The 19645-nt window shown below is 42.4% G+C and overlaps 1 protein-coding gene across 1 annotated transcript; it reads right to left on the bottom strand.

Moving 5' to 3' along the window:
* Positions 1-5696: 5696 nt before the first annotated feature.
* Positions 5697-18824, bottom strand: LOC113902731 (phytanoyl-CoA dioxygenase, peroxisomal-like). The gene is made up of 8 exons (XM_027558126.1): positions 18750-18824; positions 14315-14373; positions 13228-13338; positions 12420-12588; positions 9562-9643; positions 8372-8377; positions 8123-8304; positions 5697-5933 (listed from the first exon to the last, which is right to left on the bottom strand). The coding sequence occupies exons 1-8, from the start codon at positions 18822-18824 to the stop codon at positions 5697-5699; spliced, it is 921 nt and encodes a 306-aa protein (XP_027413927.1).
* Between the last annotated feature and the right edge of the window lie 821 nt (positions 18825-19645).

Here is a 19645-nt window from a genome sequence, read left to right as displayed (position 1 = left end):
ATCAACTCAGTTACAGAAGTTAGTGGAGTTTGTAATGAGTTGGTATTTCAATGGCCACAGATGATGGAGCAAGAAAAACTGAAAAGCCCTTGCAAGGGAAAACAATACGCAGACACCCTTCTCTAGTCCAAAGCACAGTTCCAGTCTGATAGCATTCACATAAAATACTCATCTTGTTTCCTTTTGAAGGTAAGATGGAAGTTATTTGGTTCTCCCCAGTCTCAAAGGACTTATCAACAGATCTAACTTGCAAGGTGATAGTTAAAACTCACCTTCGTTGTCACAAGTTAGTTGTCTTAGGGTGACTGCACCCATCAGAAGATCTTCCTACTTCCTACAAATTTCTAAGCAGTTGAGTCATGAACTTTATTTCCTATGGAAACCCTAGTGCTATACTAAGCCATTTTGTAGCCTGAGGCAAAAGAGAAGAAATGTACACTCCTACCTGTACGCTTTTATGTATTTTTTAATAGCATTTTCCAAACCATTAAAGCAGTTAAAAATATTGAAAAATTACAAAATTAATATATTAAAACACACTATTTCCAGCATAGTGCCTGTACCCCCCCCCCAATTTGTACTGTTCTGAGTGTCATGGTAGTGGAGGGTCTGATCTTGTTTCATTTGAGATTGTGCTCAGTGTGGAATTTTTTGTTTTCTGCGTTGAATCTTAGTTGCAGCATGTGGGATCTTCATTGCAGTGCACAGCCTCTTTAGTTGTAGCTGCTGCTGCTGAGTCACTTCAGTCATGTCTGACTCTGTGCGACCCCATAGATGGCAGCCCACCAGGATGCCCCGTCCTTGGGATTCTCCAGGCAAGAACAGCTGAGTAGGTTGCCATTTCCTTCTCCAATGCATGAAAGTGAAAAGTGAAAGTGAAGTCGCTCAGCCATGTCCGACTCTCAGCGACCCCATGGACTCTAGCCTTCCAGGCTCCTCCATCCATGGGATTTTCCAGGCAAGAGTACTGGAGTGGGGTGCCATTGCCTTCTCTGCTAGTTGTAGCACAAGAGCTTAGTTGTTCTTAGGCCTGTCAGATCTTAGTTCCCCAACTAGGGACTGAACCAACCAACTTCCCCCAAATTGCAAGGTGAATTTGTAACCACTGGATCACGAGGTAAGTGCCTCACCATGGACTTTTTGGCATTAATGTTTCTTTATTTTAAATAAGATATTAAAATATTATTTAATTGGATCACTGAGTTTCTTTTAGCCTCCAAGAGAACTGCCTTCTTGCCTCATGCTCATCTCAGTCCTGTTGAGCCTGGTGGATGTCTGAATGAATGCAGAATGAAATCTGACAACTAACCCTCAGCGACAGGGAGACAAAAGGGCTGTTTTGATAAATTGGAAGCCTTCAGTTCAGTCACTCAGTCGTGTCTGACTCTTTGCGACCCCATGAATCACAGCACGCCAGGCCTCCCTGTCCATCACAAACTCCCAGAGTTCACTCAGACTCAAGTCCATCAAGTCAGTGATGCCATCCAGCCATCTCATCCTCTGGCGTCCCCTTCTCCTCCTGCCCTCAATCTCTCCCAGCATCAGAGTCTTTTCCAATGAGTCAGCTCTTCGCATGAGGTGGCCAGAGTACTGGAGTTTCAGCTTCTGCATCATTCCCTCCAAAGAAATCCCAGGGCTGATCTCCTTCAGAATGGACTGGTTGGATCTCCTTGCAGCCCAAGGGACTCTCAAGAGTCTTCTCCAACACCACAGTTCAAAAGCATCAATTCTTCAGTGCTCAGCCTTCTTCACAGTCCAACTCTCACATCTATACATGACCACTGGAAAAACCATAGTCTTGACTAGACGGACGTTTATTGGCAAAGTAATATCTCTGCTTTTGAATATGCTATCTAGGTTGGTCATAACTTTCCTTCCAAGGAGTAAGCGTCTTTTAATTTCATGGCTGCAATCACCATCTGCAGTGATTTTGGAGCCCCAAAAAATAAAGTGTGACACTGTTTCCCCGTCTATTTCCCATGAAGTGATGGGACCAGATGCCATGATCTTCGTTTGTTGAGCTTTAAGCCAACTTTTTCACTCTCCACTTTCACTTTCTTCAAGAGGCTTTTTAGTTCCTCTTCACTTTCTGCCATAAGGGTCATGTCATCTGCATATCTGAGGTTATTGATATTTCTCCCAGCAATCTTGATTCCAGCTTGTGTTTCTTCCAGTCCAGCATTTCTCATGATGTACTCTGCATATAAGTTAAATAAGCAGGGTGACAATATACAGCCTTGATGTACTCCTTTTCCTATTTGGAACCAGTCTGTTGTTCCATGTCCAGTTCTAACTGTTGCTTCCTGACCTGCATACAGATTTTTCAAGAGGCAGGTCAGATGGTCTGGTATTCCCATCTCTTTCAGAATTTTCCACAGTTTACTGTGATCCACACAGTCAAAGGCTTTGGCATAGTCAATAAAGCAGAAATAGATGTTTTTCTGGAACTCTCTTGCTTTTTCCATGATCCAGCGGATGTTGGCAATTTGATCTCTGGTTCCTCTGCCTTTTCTAAAACCAGCTTGAACATCAGGAAGTTCATGGTTCACGTATTGCTGAAGCCTGGCTTGGAGAATTTTGAGCATTACTTTACTAGCGTGTGAGATGAGTGCAATTGCGTGGTAGTTTGAGCATTCTTTGGCATTGCCTTTCTTTGGGATTGGAATGAAAATTGACCTTTTCCAGTCCTGTGGCCACTGCTGAGTTTTCCAAATTTGCTGGCATATTGAATGCAGCACTTTCACAGCATCATCTTTCAGGATTTGGAATAGCTCAACTGGAATTCCATCACCTCCACTAGCTTTGTTCGTAGTGATGCTTTCTAAGGCCCACTTGACTTCACATTCCAGGATGTCTGGCTCTAGGTCAGTGATCACACCATCGTGATTATCTGGGTCGTGAAGATCTTTTTTGTACAGTTCTTCTGTGTATTCTTGCCACCTCTTCTTAATGTCTTCTGCTTCTGTTAGGTCCATACCATTTCTGTCCTTTATCGAGCCCATCTTTGCATGAAATGTTCCCTTGGTATCTCTAATTTTCTTGAAGAGATCTCTAGTCTTTCCCATTCTGTTGTTTTCCTCTATTTCTTTGCATTGATCACTGAGGAAGGCTTTCCTATCTCTTCTTGCCATTCTTTGGAACTCTGCATTCAGATGCTTATATTTTTCCTTTTCTGCTTTGCTTTTCACTTCTCTGCTTTTCACAGCTATTTGTAAGGCCTCCCCAGACAGCCATTTTGCTTTTCTGCATTTCTTTTCCATGGGGATGGTCTTGATCCCTGTCTCCTGTACAGTGTCATGAACCTCATTCCATAGTTCATCAGGCACTCTATCTATCAGATCTAGGCCCTTAAATCTATTTCTCACTTCCCACTGTATAATCATAAGGGATTTGATTTAGGTCATACCTGAATGGTCTAGTGATCTTCCCTACTTTCTTCAATTTCAGTCTGAATTTGGCAATAAGGAGTTCATGGTCTGAGCCACAGTCAGCTCCCGGTCTTGTTTTTGCTGACTGTATAGAGCTTCTCCATCTTTGGCTGCAAAGACCATAATCAATCTGATTTCGGTGTTGACCATCTGGTGATGTCCATGTGTAGAGTCTTCTCTTGTGTTGTTGAAAGAGGGAGTTTGCTATGACCAGTGCATTTTCTTGGCAAAACTCTATTAGTCTTTGCCCTGCTTCATTCCGTATTCCAAGGCCAAATTTGCCTGTTACTTCAGGTGTTTCTTGACTTCCTACTTTTGCATTCCAGTCCCCTATAATGAAAAGGACATCTTTCTTGGGTATTAGTTCTAAAAGGTCTTGTAGGTCTTCACAGAGCCATTCAACTTCAGCTTCTTCAGCCTTACTGGTTGGGGCATAGACTTGGATTACTCTGATATTGAATGGTTTGCCTTGGAAATGAACAGAGATCATTCTGTCATTTTTGAGATTGCATCCAAGTACTGCATTTTGGACTCTTTTGTTGACCATGATGGCTACTCCATTTCTTCTGCGGGATTCCTGCCCATAGGAGTAGATATAATGGTCATCTGAGTTAAATTCATCCATTCCAGTCCATTTCAGTTCGCTGATTCCTAGAATGTCGACATTCAGTCTTGCCATCTCCTGTTTGACCACTTCCAATTTGCCTTGATTCATGGACCTGACATTCCGGGTTCCTATGCGATATTGCTCTTTACAGCATCGGACCTTGCTTCTATCACCAGTCACATCCACAGCTGGATACTGTTTTTGCTTTGGCTCCATCCCTTCATTCTTTCTGGAGTTATTTCTCCACTGATCTCCAGTAGCATATTGGCCACCTACTGACCTGGGGAGTTCCTCTTTCAGTATCCTATCATTTTGCCTTTTCATACTGTTAATGGGGTTCCCAAGGCAAGAATACTGAAGTGGTTTGCCATTCCTTTCTCCAGTGGACCACATTCTGTCAGATCTCTCCACAATGACCCACCCATCTTGGGTTGCCCCATGGGCATGGCTTAGTTTCATTGAGTTAGACAAGGCTGTGGTCCTAGTGTGATTAGACTGACTGGTTTTCTGTGAGTATGGTTTCAGTGTGTTTACCCTCTGATGCCCTCTTGCAATATCTACCATCTTACTTGGGTTTCTCTTACCTTGGACGTGGGGTATTTCTTCACGGCTGCTCCAGCAAAGCACAGCCGCTGCTCCTTACCTTGGATGAGGGGTATCTCCTCACCGCCGCCCTTCCTGACCTTCAATGTGGGATAGCGCCTCTAGGCCCTCCTGCGCCCGCGCTGCCATCACTCCTTGGACGTGGGGTTGGTCCTCCCGGCCGCTGCCCCTGGCCTCTGGCATGCGGGCGTGGGGTAGCTCCTCCCGGCCGCCGCCCCTGACCTCGGACGCGGGTAGCTCCTCTTGGCCGCCACCCCTAACCTCGGATGTGGGGTAGCTCCTCCTGGCTGCCGCCCCTGACCTTGGACTTGGGTAGCTCTTCTCTGCCGTTCCTGCGCCATTGCAGCCTGCCACTCTTGGCCGCTGCCCTTGACCTCTGACATGGGGTAACTCCTCTTGGCCGCCGCCCTTCAGGCATGGGGTCCTCCCGGCTTCTGCCCCTGACCTCGGACATGGGGTAGCTCCTCTCGGCCGTGCTTAGTGTGCCGGTAGCAGCCGCCGTCGCGCTCAATGCACCGGTCGCAGCCCCAAAGAAGACACTAATATTTAGTATCAACAGCCATGTCATCCTTGGGAAATGTGAGCCCAGCATATCATCAGATCTGCTGAATTTTAGAGAAACAAGAAATGTGGAAATTTATGAGAAATTCTGTCCATTTTTAATGTAAGCACTGATCTCATAAAGCTTAAAACATTCTGAGGCTAAGGAGTGAAAAATATGGCCATATCTGATTTCTGGGTGGCCAATTCACACCTTCCTTTCCAATCAATAATATTTTAACCAATAGCAATAATATTACAGACGTTCCCCTTATATGAGCTGTATACCTTCCAAATGTTATTATTTGGTATGTATGTCTGCCTTTGTCTTTTCCTCTGAAAACATGCTGTCAGTTGCCAAGTAACTATGCTCTCTGTCTGGAGAAATGCCATGAATGTTCAATAGTGATGGCATCCTAAGGTCATCTGGCTTCTTACTGCTATAAGCAACAAAGCATGAGGGAGACAAATATATTTCCTGGTAGATACACCAGACTAAAGGGCAGCTGAGTTAAAAGTTACAAATCCTTTAACTTTTCATGTATCAGGATACTTTTCTTCCTCATGCATTCATCTTCAAACAGTGCTGTGATGTGAATGTGTACCTTCCGGAATCCTTGACTTTTGTTCCGACCAGATCCATGGATGAGCAAAGGGTGAAAGAAGACGGTGTCTCCCTTCTCCATCACCAAGTGCACCCGGGCGTTGTTTTTGTCATAGTCCTGGATCCTGTGGAACATGATGTTGACTCCTCCCTAAAATCATGAGAGAAGCCAAGTTCAAAAGTGAAGAAGTCAAGAATTAAAACTTTTATCAATGATTCATCAGGGAAAACAAAGCTTCTCTAAGTTCTTCCAAGAGAAAGAGACAAATAAATTAGATTTTTAAAAAATTATTTATACCAAAGCTTCTCAGTTGACTGGTTTTAGAAAGCCATGAGTTGTTAAAATCAGAGATACTTTAGACTGGATGAAAAATTTGGAATTTCCACCTATGGTTCATTACTGAATGATAACTGAAGACCCAGATCAGCTTTGCATTTTGTGGGAATGCAGGAGATCATCTTTCCTGGTAAACCCATGCTCATTCTTTCCCAGCATGCTCTTCTCCTCACCTGGAACTTGCATCAGTCATTCCTCTATTACTCAGAAGGATCTCTTAAGAAGCTAACTCAGAGAGAGGCTCATCTCCCCAAATAGGAGAGAGAAAGTACTCAGTATTTCTGAGCTCAAAACCCACTCATGTTACATCCAGAGTAAAGAAAGAAAGTAAATTAAAATGTTACATTTTAAAATTATTTCAACCTCTGTTTTTCAAAGTCACTGCACACAAAGAAAAAAAAAAAACTCACAACTTTGTTTTCAAACTATTTTCAAAGTTAATTACTGCATTAGCTAGTGGTTATATCTTTTATGGAAAAAACCTAAAATGAGAAGCTTTCAAGCCTTTTTGGGTCTTGGGCACTATCCCATTTCCTTTCCTAAGACTATCCCAAACCCAAATTCCTTTGGGGGAATGACTACTTCCCGACTATACTATGGTGAGTCTTTGACTCCTGCCCAGAGTGGATATTTGAGCAAGATAACTCCATCTAGTCTCTCATTGCAGCACTTAGCACTAAGCCTCAGTGCAGGAATTCTAACTAATTCTGACTAATTTAAGCACAGAAGTCCTAAAACACACACACACACACACACACACACACACACACACATATATATATATATATATTTTTTTTTTTTTTTTTTTTGGCTGAGCGGCTTGTCAGATCTTAGTCCCTAACCAGAGACTGAACCTGCACATTTCACAGTGAAAGCTTGGATTCCTAAGCACTAGACTACCAGGGAAGTCCCAATATTCTTAGCATCCTGCAGAACCGTGTGCATTCTGTCTGCCTTAACAAAAGGTGCTCTTCCATCCTTACCATCATTATGGGATTTTGAGACCTTATTTCCTTACATCTAAAACACTAATTAAGAGTCTACTCCCTTGTTTCTCTGCCTCTGGACTCCTACACCTGCAATACATATACTGTGCCAGACCACAAGGTTATTGTCCTTGAAAAAATGATTTGATCTCCTCAATCACGGGCCCCAAAGCATTGACCAGCTAAATTGATAAACTATGGAACAGCCTCATAATGGAACGCTGCTCAGTCCTCCCCAGAGCCTCTCTCTGCTGGTCTCTTCAGGTGGAAGCAGATAATCCCGCTTCTTCACTGAGAGACCAACCAGTCAGTGTGTAAGACTCACTTGGCACATGCATCTGGTGTTACCGTGTTTTTGTCTTACCTCTGTAGTTAGGCTTTATAATCTCAGATCTTTTATAGCATCACCAAAGTCCACCACTTTGGTTGGCCTTCAAGCACTTGTTGAAAGAATGGAGGTGATCATTTTATCTGACATCCTGGAATTTTCCCTAATCCTCGTTTTACATTCCAGAACAATGTTTCTCTAAGAAGGGAAATGTCATCTTACTGGTAAAGCTCCTTATGTGTATGTGCGTGCTGAGTCACTTCAGTCATGTCTGATTCTTTGCCTATAGATTGTAGTCTGCTAAGCTCCTCCGGAGAAGGCAGTGGCAACCCACTCCAGTACTCTTGCCTGGAAAATCCCATGGACAGAGGAGCCTGGTGGGCTGCTGTCTATGGGGTCGCATAGAGTCAGACACGACTGAGCGACTTCACTTTCACTTTTCACTTTTCATGCATTGGAGAAGGAAATGGCAACCCACTCCAGTGTTCTTGCCTGGAGAATCCCAGGGAGGGCAGAGCCTGGTGGGCTGCCGTCTTTGGGGTCGCACAGAGTCGGACACTAAAGCGCCTTAGCAGCAGCAGCAGCAGCAAGCTCCTCTGTCCATGGGATTCTCCAGGCAAGAATATGAGTACTGATATGAAATCAAAACAGTCAAATCTGATCAAAACTCAGCCATCTAGCAAACTTACCTCCCATTGGGGATAATCATGGGGTTGCAAGGGGCCTTTGTGTGTCCCTGGCAGCACAGCCAGACACCCATTGTTCCGGTCAATGTGCTCCATGGCTGTCCAGGCACAAACGATGCTATTGCTGGGCCTGAATGGGAAATAGTGCAGATCCTGGTGCAAGGGATGACGGGATGTCTTCTTGCCTGAAACAGAATTTGCTGTTAAATAAACTCAAGTCTCAGAATTCTTCTCTGCTTAAAAAACCAGAACAATGACCTATCCTTGCAAAAACCAAACAGATGAGACAATGCTGAAGAAAACCAGCCTCTAGAGATAAGCACCAAATTAGAAGACTGAATCAGCACAATGACTCAATCCTCTAATTCTTTCTGGATTTCTGGTAGCTGAGGACTACTTACACTGTTTTCTAGCAATCTGTACATATGTCATCATCTCCGTTGTGCTTTATACCTTCCTAACTCTGGTTTGGGCATAGAGCTTAGTATACCCAAAACAGGTTGACTAATTAAAGAGAGTGGTCAAATCTGAGATCCTATGACAGCCTTCTAAGTGACTGATATAAAAAAATGATTCATTAATTAACTAAATAAATAAATAGAAGGACTCTCAAAAGGTTTCCCCCACCAAACTAGAACCATTTGCTGTACAATCACTGTGAAGAACCAGAGATACTACACCCACATTCACATTCTCCCCTAGAATTGCCTTCTGAACGTGGTTTCCCCAGGCCAGGTGATCTCTTCACCCAGGACACCCAGGGAGGGAAAGGCCTACTGATGTTAGGCTACAGGCTTAGTACATAAACCTCTCTTGGCCATCAGGACAGAGACAGAGTAGCAATGGATTAAAGATCTCTAATGGCTGATTTCCTACCACTGATACAGCTGAATTTCTCAGTGTGGCCCAAGAGCCATCTGCATAGCATCTCTGAGTATGGTTAATAAAATCCAGGTTCCTAGTTTCTATTTTCTGAATCAGTCTCTCTAGGAGGGAGGGCTTAGAAGCTACATTTTACCAAGCACAGAAAACTTTAAGAATAGCTATGGTATTTGATAAAAGTTCAGTTTTAAATTTGTTAGTAATAATACTGTCTTCAGATCAGGAAGCCAAAGTCCACACCCTCATGCATTGGTGAGAATGGGTAACAAAGCTTAGAGATGCTGAATATCAGGAGTCTGTGGGGGTAGAGAGACAGTTGTGTTTTATTAAACTGCATCTTTCAGAAGCCACTTGTCTACAGTCCCAGCAATAACCCTGGAGTTAACATTGATATCACTATTATACTTCAGTGTTGTTATGATGTAAGCTACTTTGAGACTTAAGTGAAAATATATATATTCATTTATGCAAAAATTTAGCAGTAGTGCACTTTGCTATTTTCTTTCTTTTTCTCTTTATTTGTTTGCTTTTCTTTTCCTTTATCAATAAAAGCTCTTTACCAAAATCTGGAGGTTTGTTTATCAGCATTGTATGTATGGCCATAATATTGGGTCCAGTGAAGCACTCCACATACTTCAGAATCTAAGGAAAAAGGAGGGAAATCAGATGCACAAGTATGTGGCACAAAGTACATCTATCTATACCCCGTTGGCAGTCATTTAAATCAATCAACCAGTATTTCACAACCTTGCAAACAAACCACGCAAAAGTGAGCAACTGCAAATCATCAGAAACACTCTCAAACAGGCTTTTTGGAACCAGCTGAAAATCTAAGTGCTTCTTCTACAAGAGAGACATGAGTTTTTCTGAGACACCAGCTACGAAGGGCAGGAATTAAACCTCCGATGAAAAAGATGTCCAAACTGGCAGGGCCAGTTGAATGAAAACAATGATGATGTTGTTCAGACACTAAGTCCTGTCTGACTCTTTGAGACCCCACAGACTGCAGCACACCAGGCTTCCCTGTCCTCTACTGTCTCTCGGAGTTTGCTCAAATTCATATCCATATTCAATCTCTAATTCTGTCTGACTCCAAAAAATGAAGTACATTCTATGGCGCTCAATTATATGATCTCTTCTGTATAAGGAATGTAGGCAATTTGAGTATAAAACACTTGAAATGTTACAAAACTCCCAGGAGACCGACATAATGCTTGTTTTATTTTTTATTAAAAAGTTTGTTTTTGTCATTTTGGGGGGTATTCAAAAAGATGGGAAAAGAGTTGTTCTTTACTTTTTTAAAAAATTTTGATTGGGGTATAGTTGAATTATAATTGTTAATTTCAGGTGTATAGTAAAATGAAAATGTTATATATATATACACTAAGACTCTTTCCCCATATAGGCCATTACTGAGTATTGAATACAGTTCCCTGTGCTATACAGTAATCGTTATTTGTTGTCTATTTTCTATACACTGTGTGTATGTGTCCATCTCAGTCTTCCAATTTATCTCTCCTAGGCTGCGATTTTCTAAATGGTTGTCATTCAAGAGCAATCCTCAGAGTTTTTGTTCTGCTTTGCAGAATTTTCCAATATATTTAGAGGATATTCTCCCTACTTCCTATCTTAGTCTTATCCTAATTAATAAAATTCTTCAAACCATGGGTTTGAGGCGCTGGTCATTTTTCCAATATATATTAAAATAAACACCTAGCTATTAGAAGAATACCTACCTCCTAAAAAATCATTGCATGAACCACCAGACACATGGTTTGCAGGTTACAGAAGTAGGAACATCCTGACAGGACATTCTACCACATGCTGCCTATAATTTCCAGCTTTTATCATGATCCACCCACACAATTTTCATTTCCAAAACAGGACGTGAGGTTGGGAAGAATGCATGGTTCAAAGAGGCCACTTCCCTTCTTGTCCCCAACTCAAGAGGCCAGACCTCCCAGATACCTCAGCTGTGCAGTCTTCAAGAATCAGACTTTCTAACAGCACTTGGGGTATAAGTTCTAATAAGAACTTTGTGCAAAGTGTCCTTTTAAACCATTCTAAATGACTGGTCAGAAACCATAGTACAGGACTACCTTATGCTACAGTGGATAAGAACCCCACTGCCAGTGCGGGGGACATGGATTTGATCTCTGCTCCAGGAAGATTCCACACACAAGGAGCACCTAAGCCCTCGCACCACAACTGCCGAGCTCCAGCTCTGGAGCCTGAGAGCCGCAGCAAGAAAAGCCAACAAAATGAGAATCCCGTGCACCTCAACTAGAGAGGAGCCCATGTGCAGTAACAAAGACAGCACCAGCAAAAATAAATAAATGAGAAAAAAATAATAAACTCTTTTAAAAATGAAACTGTAATACATTCATGCAAGGCATTACTATGCAATAGTTTACAAAGTATAAAGTAGATCCACAGATACCAATGGAAAGATGTCTCTCTCATGTGTATTACCAGTGGAAAAACCAAGGTGACAACCAGGATGCTTCCTGTTACACGAAAGGTGGGGTTATACAAATATGCTTGATTATACCTGAAACGGTTCTAGATGAATACGTAAAACAGAACAGTGAGTGGTGCAGGGGGTGCGAGAATTTCCTTTTCCCTTCATGTCATTCCACACTAGATATTTTCATAGCTATGAACTACTCTTAAAGAATAATTTTTTAAAAACCTAGTTTAAATTTAAAAACAGACACCACTACTGACCAGATTCATAAAACAAATTGAAAAGCGGCGTGCAATAGGTAAGCCTCAGCACTTTTATCCCTGTGGACATGCCTGTAGGGAGTGTGAGAAGGCTCTCTGTTTACCACAGAAATCCTGCTCTTCTCCAGCAAAAATAGAAAAATCATGAGGATTTCTCAGTCTTGGCACTACTGACATTTTGGGCCGCATCATTCTTTGTTTGCTGCAACAGGCTCTTCTCTGCATTATAGCATCCCTGGACCCAGTAGCAGCATCCAGATCTCTACCCATTAAAACCCACCACCCCTCCTGCCTGACAAGCAAACATGTCTCCAGACTTTGCCAAATGTCCACCTCTGATTAAGAACCACTGCTATCGGGCCCCAATAGAAAAGGACAAGAGTCTAATCCTTTGCTACCCCATGGAATGTAGCCTGCCAGGCTCCTCTGTCCATGAGCTTTTCCAGGCAAGAATACTGGAGTGGTTTGCCATTTCCTTCTCCAGGGGATCTTCTCAAACCAGGGATCGAACCCATGTCTCTTAAGTCTCCTGCAGTGGAGGGGGGTTCTTTATCACTAGCGCCACCTGGGAAGGCCAGTAGAAAAGGGCAAGATAAAATGAAAAAAACAAAAAAGTTATAAAGATTTCAGAGGCAGACATGCAGATAGGCTATTAGCTTAAAGAGAAAGAAAGCACAGGAAGGTCTTGAACCTCAGGGAGGGTGCAGTATCTGAAGAGTTCCTCATCTTCTTGGAAATCCTGGACCTTGGAAACCACTTTCTCACTTGGCACATATTCTGATTTTGCGATGGTGACATCTCTCATCACCAACAATCCCAATGGTTTCACCTCCTTTCTGCAGATTCTTTGAAATTCATTCCTAGAAAATTCATTGGTAAATGATGTCAGTACCACAGGCACTAAGCACCTTCCTGGCCTTCCATTTGTTCTGTGGAAGGATTCGAAGACTTGGGAGTGGTTTTTCTGCACTAAATGGTCCTCAAGCCCCAGGTCAAATAGTTCTGATGACAGGAAGGAGAAAATGGCCAACTCAGAAGTGCCCGCCTCCTAACTGTGGAGTTGAAATTCGCTACCAGAATTTGAATAGTCCGTAGCTTAGTGGACCAGTGGGGAAATATTTGTGATTTGGTTTCATTAGAACAAAAAAGCAAACACCTCCCTAGCATCACCATGTACCAGGCCCTAAGAACTCTGTCTCTACTTTACCTGTTTAGTCCTAAAAACCATTCTAGGACATAAGTACTGTTATTTTCCCCATTCTGCAGATATAGAAACAGGCATGGAAAGGTTAAGGAAATTGCCCTATACCTACAATATTAACTAAAGAGACTGAGATTAAAGCCAGACACTCTGGCTCAAACCCAGGTTCTAACAAGCCACTTCCTAACAAACCTGATGCCTGAAAAATATCTGAACACACACAAGGTAATCCTACCCATAGTCCCATTGCACACACAGAATACACATTTCCGTTATATAATAAAGTGTTACTTAGCACCTAAAGCGTTGAATATCAGCATCAGACACCAAATTTTTAATGACAAGAAATCCATTTTCTTCATAGAATTTTCTCTGTTCTAGGCTTAGAACATTATTCTCCCAAGTGTACCTAAAGGAGGAAAAAAATCTCAAATCCAATTTAAAAATCACAACCTAACATTATGTATCAAGAACCTGAGAAATGTTTGTACTCTTCCACCAAGCATTTCTAAGACTTTAAGGAAATAATCTGAGTTTTTTTTAAGTTTTAAATCTAAAACAGTAATTACTGTCACTAAGATATAGAATAATAATTAGCTGATTATATCATATCCATTCAATGTGATTGGATTAAAAATGAACATACTTATTAAATTAAGGACATTGCTTATTAAATTAAGATTTGATGACAGTGATATAAAACCAAGACACTATTTGTTTCCAAGGAAAAAACTATAAAGAAATACAGGAAAAATGTTTAACAGTGATTTCCTTAATAGAATGGCATTATGGATGATTTTTTTTACTTCCTCCTATTTCTCTGATTTTAAAATTGGCTCTGTAATGAATAAATATGGTTTATCAAAGAGGAAACAAATTTAATATATTTTGTGTTTTTAATTGTCTGGTTCATGCATTCACAGAAGAAATCCAAGTAACAAAAATCTAAATATGTGTATAGCACACACACAAACTCAAATCACCCTATCCCTTCCTCTGGTTTGGAGTTGCCACTCTATGAGAATAGTCCACAGACATCAATGTCTTCCACTTCAAAAGTGACGTCAAGATAAACCAATGATGCTAGCTGGACATCAGAGTGACCAAATAACAGGATAATTTAAATGAGATTTACCATGCCTGAATTTTACAAAATAAGCTTATGCATTTTCTGACATTTTCACTTCTTTTTAAAATTTAAAATACATAGAGGAAAAGTCTTTGTCTTAAAAAATTTCCAATTAGAAAAAGTCCTGGGTTGGAGGACTTGTATAATAAATTCTCATCATGCAACCTGTGTTTTATATCCTAGTTACCATGGTCGGGGGGCGGGGGAAACCTTTTTTTACATTGAATGGTTAAGAATTAAAATTATATCTACTTACTGGAATTGTTGAGGATGGAAAGTGGCTGGAGAACCAGGCCTTGAAGCCGGGTGAGATATCTAGGATGTGATTTAAGGCAAATCAAGTGAAGTCCAGGCATCACCCTTCTAGAATCAACCCACCCTGGATTGGTTTTCACAAGGGAAGACCAGCCCTACACAGTCATCAGGCACACTGACTACACACATACGCTTCAGTGCACTGCTGCTTAGATCGTCTCATTTCACAATGGCCTAAGGAGGTGCCTGGAAGCCAAGACCTTTATTATGCCAACTGCACAGAGCAGAAACCCTAGGCTGGGAGCGCTCAGTAACTGGTCCAAGGTCACCCAGCAGAGAGCAACTGAGCTAAGACTTGACTGACACTATATTCATACTTTCCTTATTCCTCCTGGATATTTTTTCCACCAAACTACTGAGTGAATAAAAATGCAAAGGCTCTATTCTAGAAATAAAGAGAAATGTGCTATTTGAAAGAGATATTTAACTTAGTGGGAGCCTAGTCCAAAATATTAGAAACAGTTTGGCTGGTCATTAAAAAAAAAAAAGTATGGAAAATGTTGCCAACCCTGGCTCAAGACTAAAAGCTATTGCTTTAGTGGAGTGCCTCCCTGTAAAGCACTGATTCTCAGATGAAGTGGGTATGGTGGGTGTCAGATTCACCTGGAGAACTTTTTTAAACCCCTACTAGAGTTCAAGCTCCAAAATTCTTCCCCCAGTAAAAAATCACTGTGGTAGGACTGGATTGTATCTTTCAGTTGTATTGAGGCTGGAAAATACTTGGAGAACTAGGAGGGTAAAAAACACTAGTGTCCTTAGGTGTAAGATCTGCAGTGATACAGCCTTTCACAGGCCTCTGAATTACCTATGGTTTCTCAAAAGAAAAAATAAAGTCCATAAAATAAACAATGACTCCAAGAAAAATATAATCCACATACTAGAGTATCATTTTAAATATCTTAAAAAACTAGAAAATTCCTTCTAGTTTTCTTTTCTATATAGTTATCACAGATGATTGTCTTAGCATTGGGGTTTTTTTTTCTTCTCATTTTTTCTATTGTTTCTTTTGCTGAAAGAGTTATTTTCAGAATGTCACTTCTCAAAAACATGCTTTTTGAATGCTGTTTGTATGTAACTGGGGACAATATAATAATCAAGGAGATGTGAATTCCCTGGCATCCCAGTGGTTAGGACTCAGCACTCTTTCTCTGGAGGGCCCTGGTTCACTTAGCTGGTTGGGGAACTAAGATCCCACAGGCCTCACAGTGTGGAAAAATAAAAAGTCAAGGAGGAGGCAGGCCAGGAGTCAGAATTACTAGCTGCAGTCTGTTTTCCCCGAGGGAGAGAGTTAACCTCTTTGTCAGTTGTTCTCAGCAAACTGTGGCTGCCAGGACAGTCCAGACATCCAGACATCACTCTTCCAGTCCTTTTCTCCTCTCTCCCACTCCTGCATTATGGCTTTTACTTTTGTTGTTGTTCTTGGAGAATTTTTTTAATACATGGAAATGTTTACAAAGCTAATAATTATTTACTATGTTTCCTATATAATGTTAATAAACCTGGGGAAAAAAATGGGGTAAGAATCTGTACCATACTGCGTGGTCCTAACTATGGAATTATGCAGTTATGTAAATACATGGAAATAAACACACCAAACTGTTTACAAATAATGACCTGTAGGAAGTGGAATTATGGGTGATATTGATTTTCTTATTTGTGTTTATATGCATTTAAAAACTACACCGTAGGACTTCCCTGGCAGTCCAGTGGTGAAGACTGCATTCCAGTGCAGGGGGTGTGGGTTGAATCCTTTGTCTCAGACCTAAGAGCCCACCTGCCTCATGGCCAAGAATCAAAAACATCAAACAGAAGCAATATTGTAACAAATTCAATAAAGACTTTAGAAATGTTCCACTTCCAAAAAATCTTTATAAAAATAAAAACTAGACTGTCATACTTCAAAAATCATTCCTTATTTCAGAATCCTTAAAAAAACTGGAAATAATAGAACTGCCATATGATGCAGCAATCCCACTGCTGGGTGTGCACACTGAGGAAACCACAATTGAAAGAGACACGTGTACCCCAATGTTCATCGCAACACTGTTTATAATAGCCAGGACATGGAAGCAACCTAGATGTCCATCGGCAGACGAATGGATAAGAAAGCTGTGGTACATATACACAATGGAGTATTACTCAGCCATTAAAAAGAATACATTTGAATCAGTTCTAATGAGGTGGATGAAACTGGAGCTGATTATGCAGAGTGAAGTAAGCCAGAAAGATAAACACCAATACAGTATACTAATGAATATATATGGAATTTAGAAAGATGGTAACAATAACCCTGTATACGAGACAGCAAAAGAGACACAGATGTATAGAACAGTCTTTTGGACTCTGTGGGAGAGGGAGAGGGTGGGATGATTTGGAGAATGGCATTGAAACATGTATAATATCATATGTGAAACAAATCGCCAGTCCAGGTTCAATGCATGATACAGGGTGCTCGGGGCTGGTGCACTGGGATGACCCAAAGGGTTGGGATGGGGAGGGAGGTGGGAGGGGCGTTCAGTCTGGGGAACACATGTACACCCGTGGTGGATTCATGTCAATGTATGGCAAAACCAATACAATATTGTAAAGTAATTAGCCTCTGATTAAAATAAATAAATTTATACTAAAAAATAATAAAAATAATAAATGTATTCAAATGAAAACGTCAGTGCTTTAACTGCACTAGTCATATTTCAGGTGTTCATAGCCACATGTGGCTACCATATTGGACAGCACTGGCACAGAACATTTCCACCACCATAGGAGCTTGTGTTGGTGCTATTCTAGGAAACAGATATGGAAAAAACCAACTCTGACCTCCATACTATTAAAGCTAAGTCCAATATGATCAGAATATTAAACTTAAGGTATTCCCTGGCAGTCCAGTGGTTAGGACTTAGTGTTTCCACTGCAGCGGGCATGGGTTCAATCATTGGTTGGGGAACTAAGATTCCATGTGTCATACAGGTGGGCAAAAAAAAAAAAAACCCACACAATTAAAATTTGAAAGTGTTAACAACCTGACTCAGAAACCTTAATCTAGTTCCAATTATATCTGGTCCGAGTATATTTGTGGTTTTCACAACTGAACTTGTATCAGAACCAGGTGAAACCAGGTTGCCAGCCCCATGTCCCTGGATGTTGACACCACAGGTCTGAGAGGAGGCTGAGGCCCTTCATTTCTACCAAGTAGCCAGGTGGTGCTGATGCTGCTGGCCCTGGGACCACACTTTAACAACCACTATGTGCCTTAAATGACCTTTGTCAGGAGTTTTAATCTCCAACCTCAATTGCTTTCTCACCTGTAAAATGAGATTATAGTCGCCTGTGCTGTGCCTAGTTGCTCAGTCGTGTCTGACTCTTTGCCACCCCATGGACTCTAGCTCGCCAGGCTCCTCTGTCCGTGGGGATTCCCCAGGCAAGAATACTGTGATGAGTTGCCAATCTTCCTCCAGGGGATCTTCCCAACCCAGGAATCGAACCCTGATCTCCTGCCTTGCAGGTGGATTCTTTACCTTCTGAGCCACCAGGGAAGCCACAGAGTCACCTAGGTTCCCTTTATCAGTTTGTGGATGGGATTTTAAATTTACAATGGTTCTGATTGGAACTCCTCTGGGAGAACAGCAGTGAAATTAAAAGGAACAGCCACCAGAATCGACTTTAAGAAAGATTTCAGGATCCTGAATACAGCAGAGCAAAATCCCAGCCTGTGTTGTGAGCCCTGAATGAGATCACTGAACACGCAAAAACAATTCTGCAAAGCAAGTTGATTTCTGAGGCACACAGTGACATCTCTCTGGATCCAACACTGGTGGCGCACAGATTGACTTGGATTCATTTCAGAAGGCCTGACCAGGAGTAGACACAGGACACCCAGCCCTTCTCCAGGAAACAGTGTAAGTGCCACCGGGCTCCCCTGAAGAAGAAGAGCTGGGGGGCAGCCCCATCCCGAGAGGAGCGCTCGGCTCCTCAGGGTGGCTCTGCGCCCCTGGCTATGGTCTCTGTCTCTAGGCAGCCCCACGATCAGGCATGGTCAAGTATAGAAAGTGACAGGGCAACAGAGAGTCAGCCAGCTTGGACTTCCCACCGTCCCCTCCCAAAGCCGGGGAACAGAGGCCCTGAGAGGGCCCGGAAGGCTGCAGCAACGCCAACTCCGACGCCAAGTCACTGGAGCCAGCAGTCCCAGACCCACCTGGCAGACAAGTGCCCTCCTGGGGGATGTACGTGTCCCCGCCCGCCAGCACCTGGAAGAGATGTGACCATCACAAGGACAGATGGTGGGAGCCAGGAGCCAGAAAGAGTCAGCAGGGAGGTTGTATGATACACCCTGAAAGCCATCACTTTCCGAGCTCGAACGCCGTGCTCCCAAAGGATACAGTGGGCCGGGCCAAGCAGCCATCGAGGTGGCGCAGCAAGATGCGTAGGCGGGAGGAGGTGTGGTTCTGGTCCATGGCCTCTCGGGGAACACCTGGCCCTTGGAGGCACACGTCTTTTTAACTCTGCTATCAGCCCCGCCTCCACGTCGCTCCTGCTCAGCCAAGGCCTTGGGGCTAAAGAAGCTGCCACCTCCCACGTCGGCCAAGGGCACTGACACAGTTTGTTCTACAAGACCCTGAAGATCATATCTGTCACACAGAGCAGGAAACTATTCCCAAGGGCTCAGTCACTGGGTTAAGGTTGCCCAGGAAGAAAGCATGCCAGAACATAACTCATGCTTAGCTACATAGTTCCACTTATTTTATTCATGAAGATCCTTCTACCAAGCTGCTGAAGGAATGAAAATTCTTAGAAGTAACATGTGCTTTCCAGAAGAGACATTCAATTTACTGGGAATTCAGTCTGAAATACTATAAAGTTTGGTCGTTAAAAAAAAAAAAAAGGTGTTGAACATAAATGAGTCCATGAAATGCTCTAGTATAACTTTGGGAGTAGGGAGCCGGGCCGCTCAGCATGCCAGATGTTAGTTTGATGACCAGGGATTGAACCCGTGCAGTGGATGCAGGGAGCCCTAAACATCGGACAGCCCTGGAATTCCTAATTTGAAATTTAGGGAAGAGCTAGAATTTTTATTTTATTTTATTTTATTTAACTTTACAATATTGTATTGGTTTTGCCATATATCAAAATGAATCTGCCACAGGTATACATGTGTTCCCCATCCTGAACCCTCCTCCCTCCTCCCTCCCCATACCATCCCTCTGGGTCGTCCCAGTGCACCAGCCCCAAGCATCCAGTATCATGCATCGAACCTGGACTGGCAACTTGTTTCACA

This window comes from Bos indicus x Bos taurus, chromosome 13 (assembly GCF_003369695.1).
Source record: "Bos indicus x Bos taurus breed Angus x Brahman F1 hybrid chromosome 13, Bos_hybrid_MaternalHap_v2.0, whole genome shotgun sequence".
Lineage (NCBI taxonomy): Eukaryota > Metazoa > Chordata > Mammalia > Artiodactyla > Bovidae > Bos > Bos indicus x Bos taurus.
The sequence above is the reverse complement of the archived record's forward strand: the minus strand, read 5'-3'. Positions and strand labels throughout refer to the sequence as shown.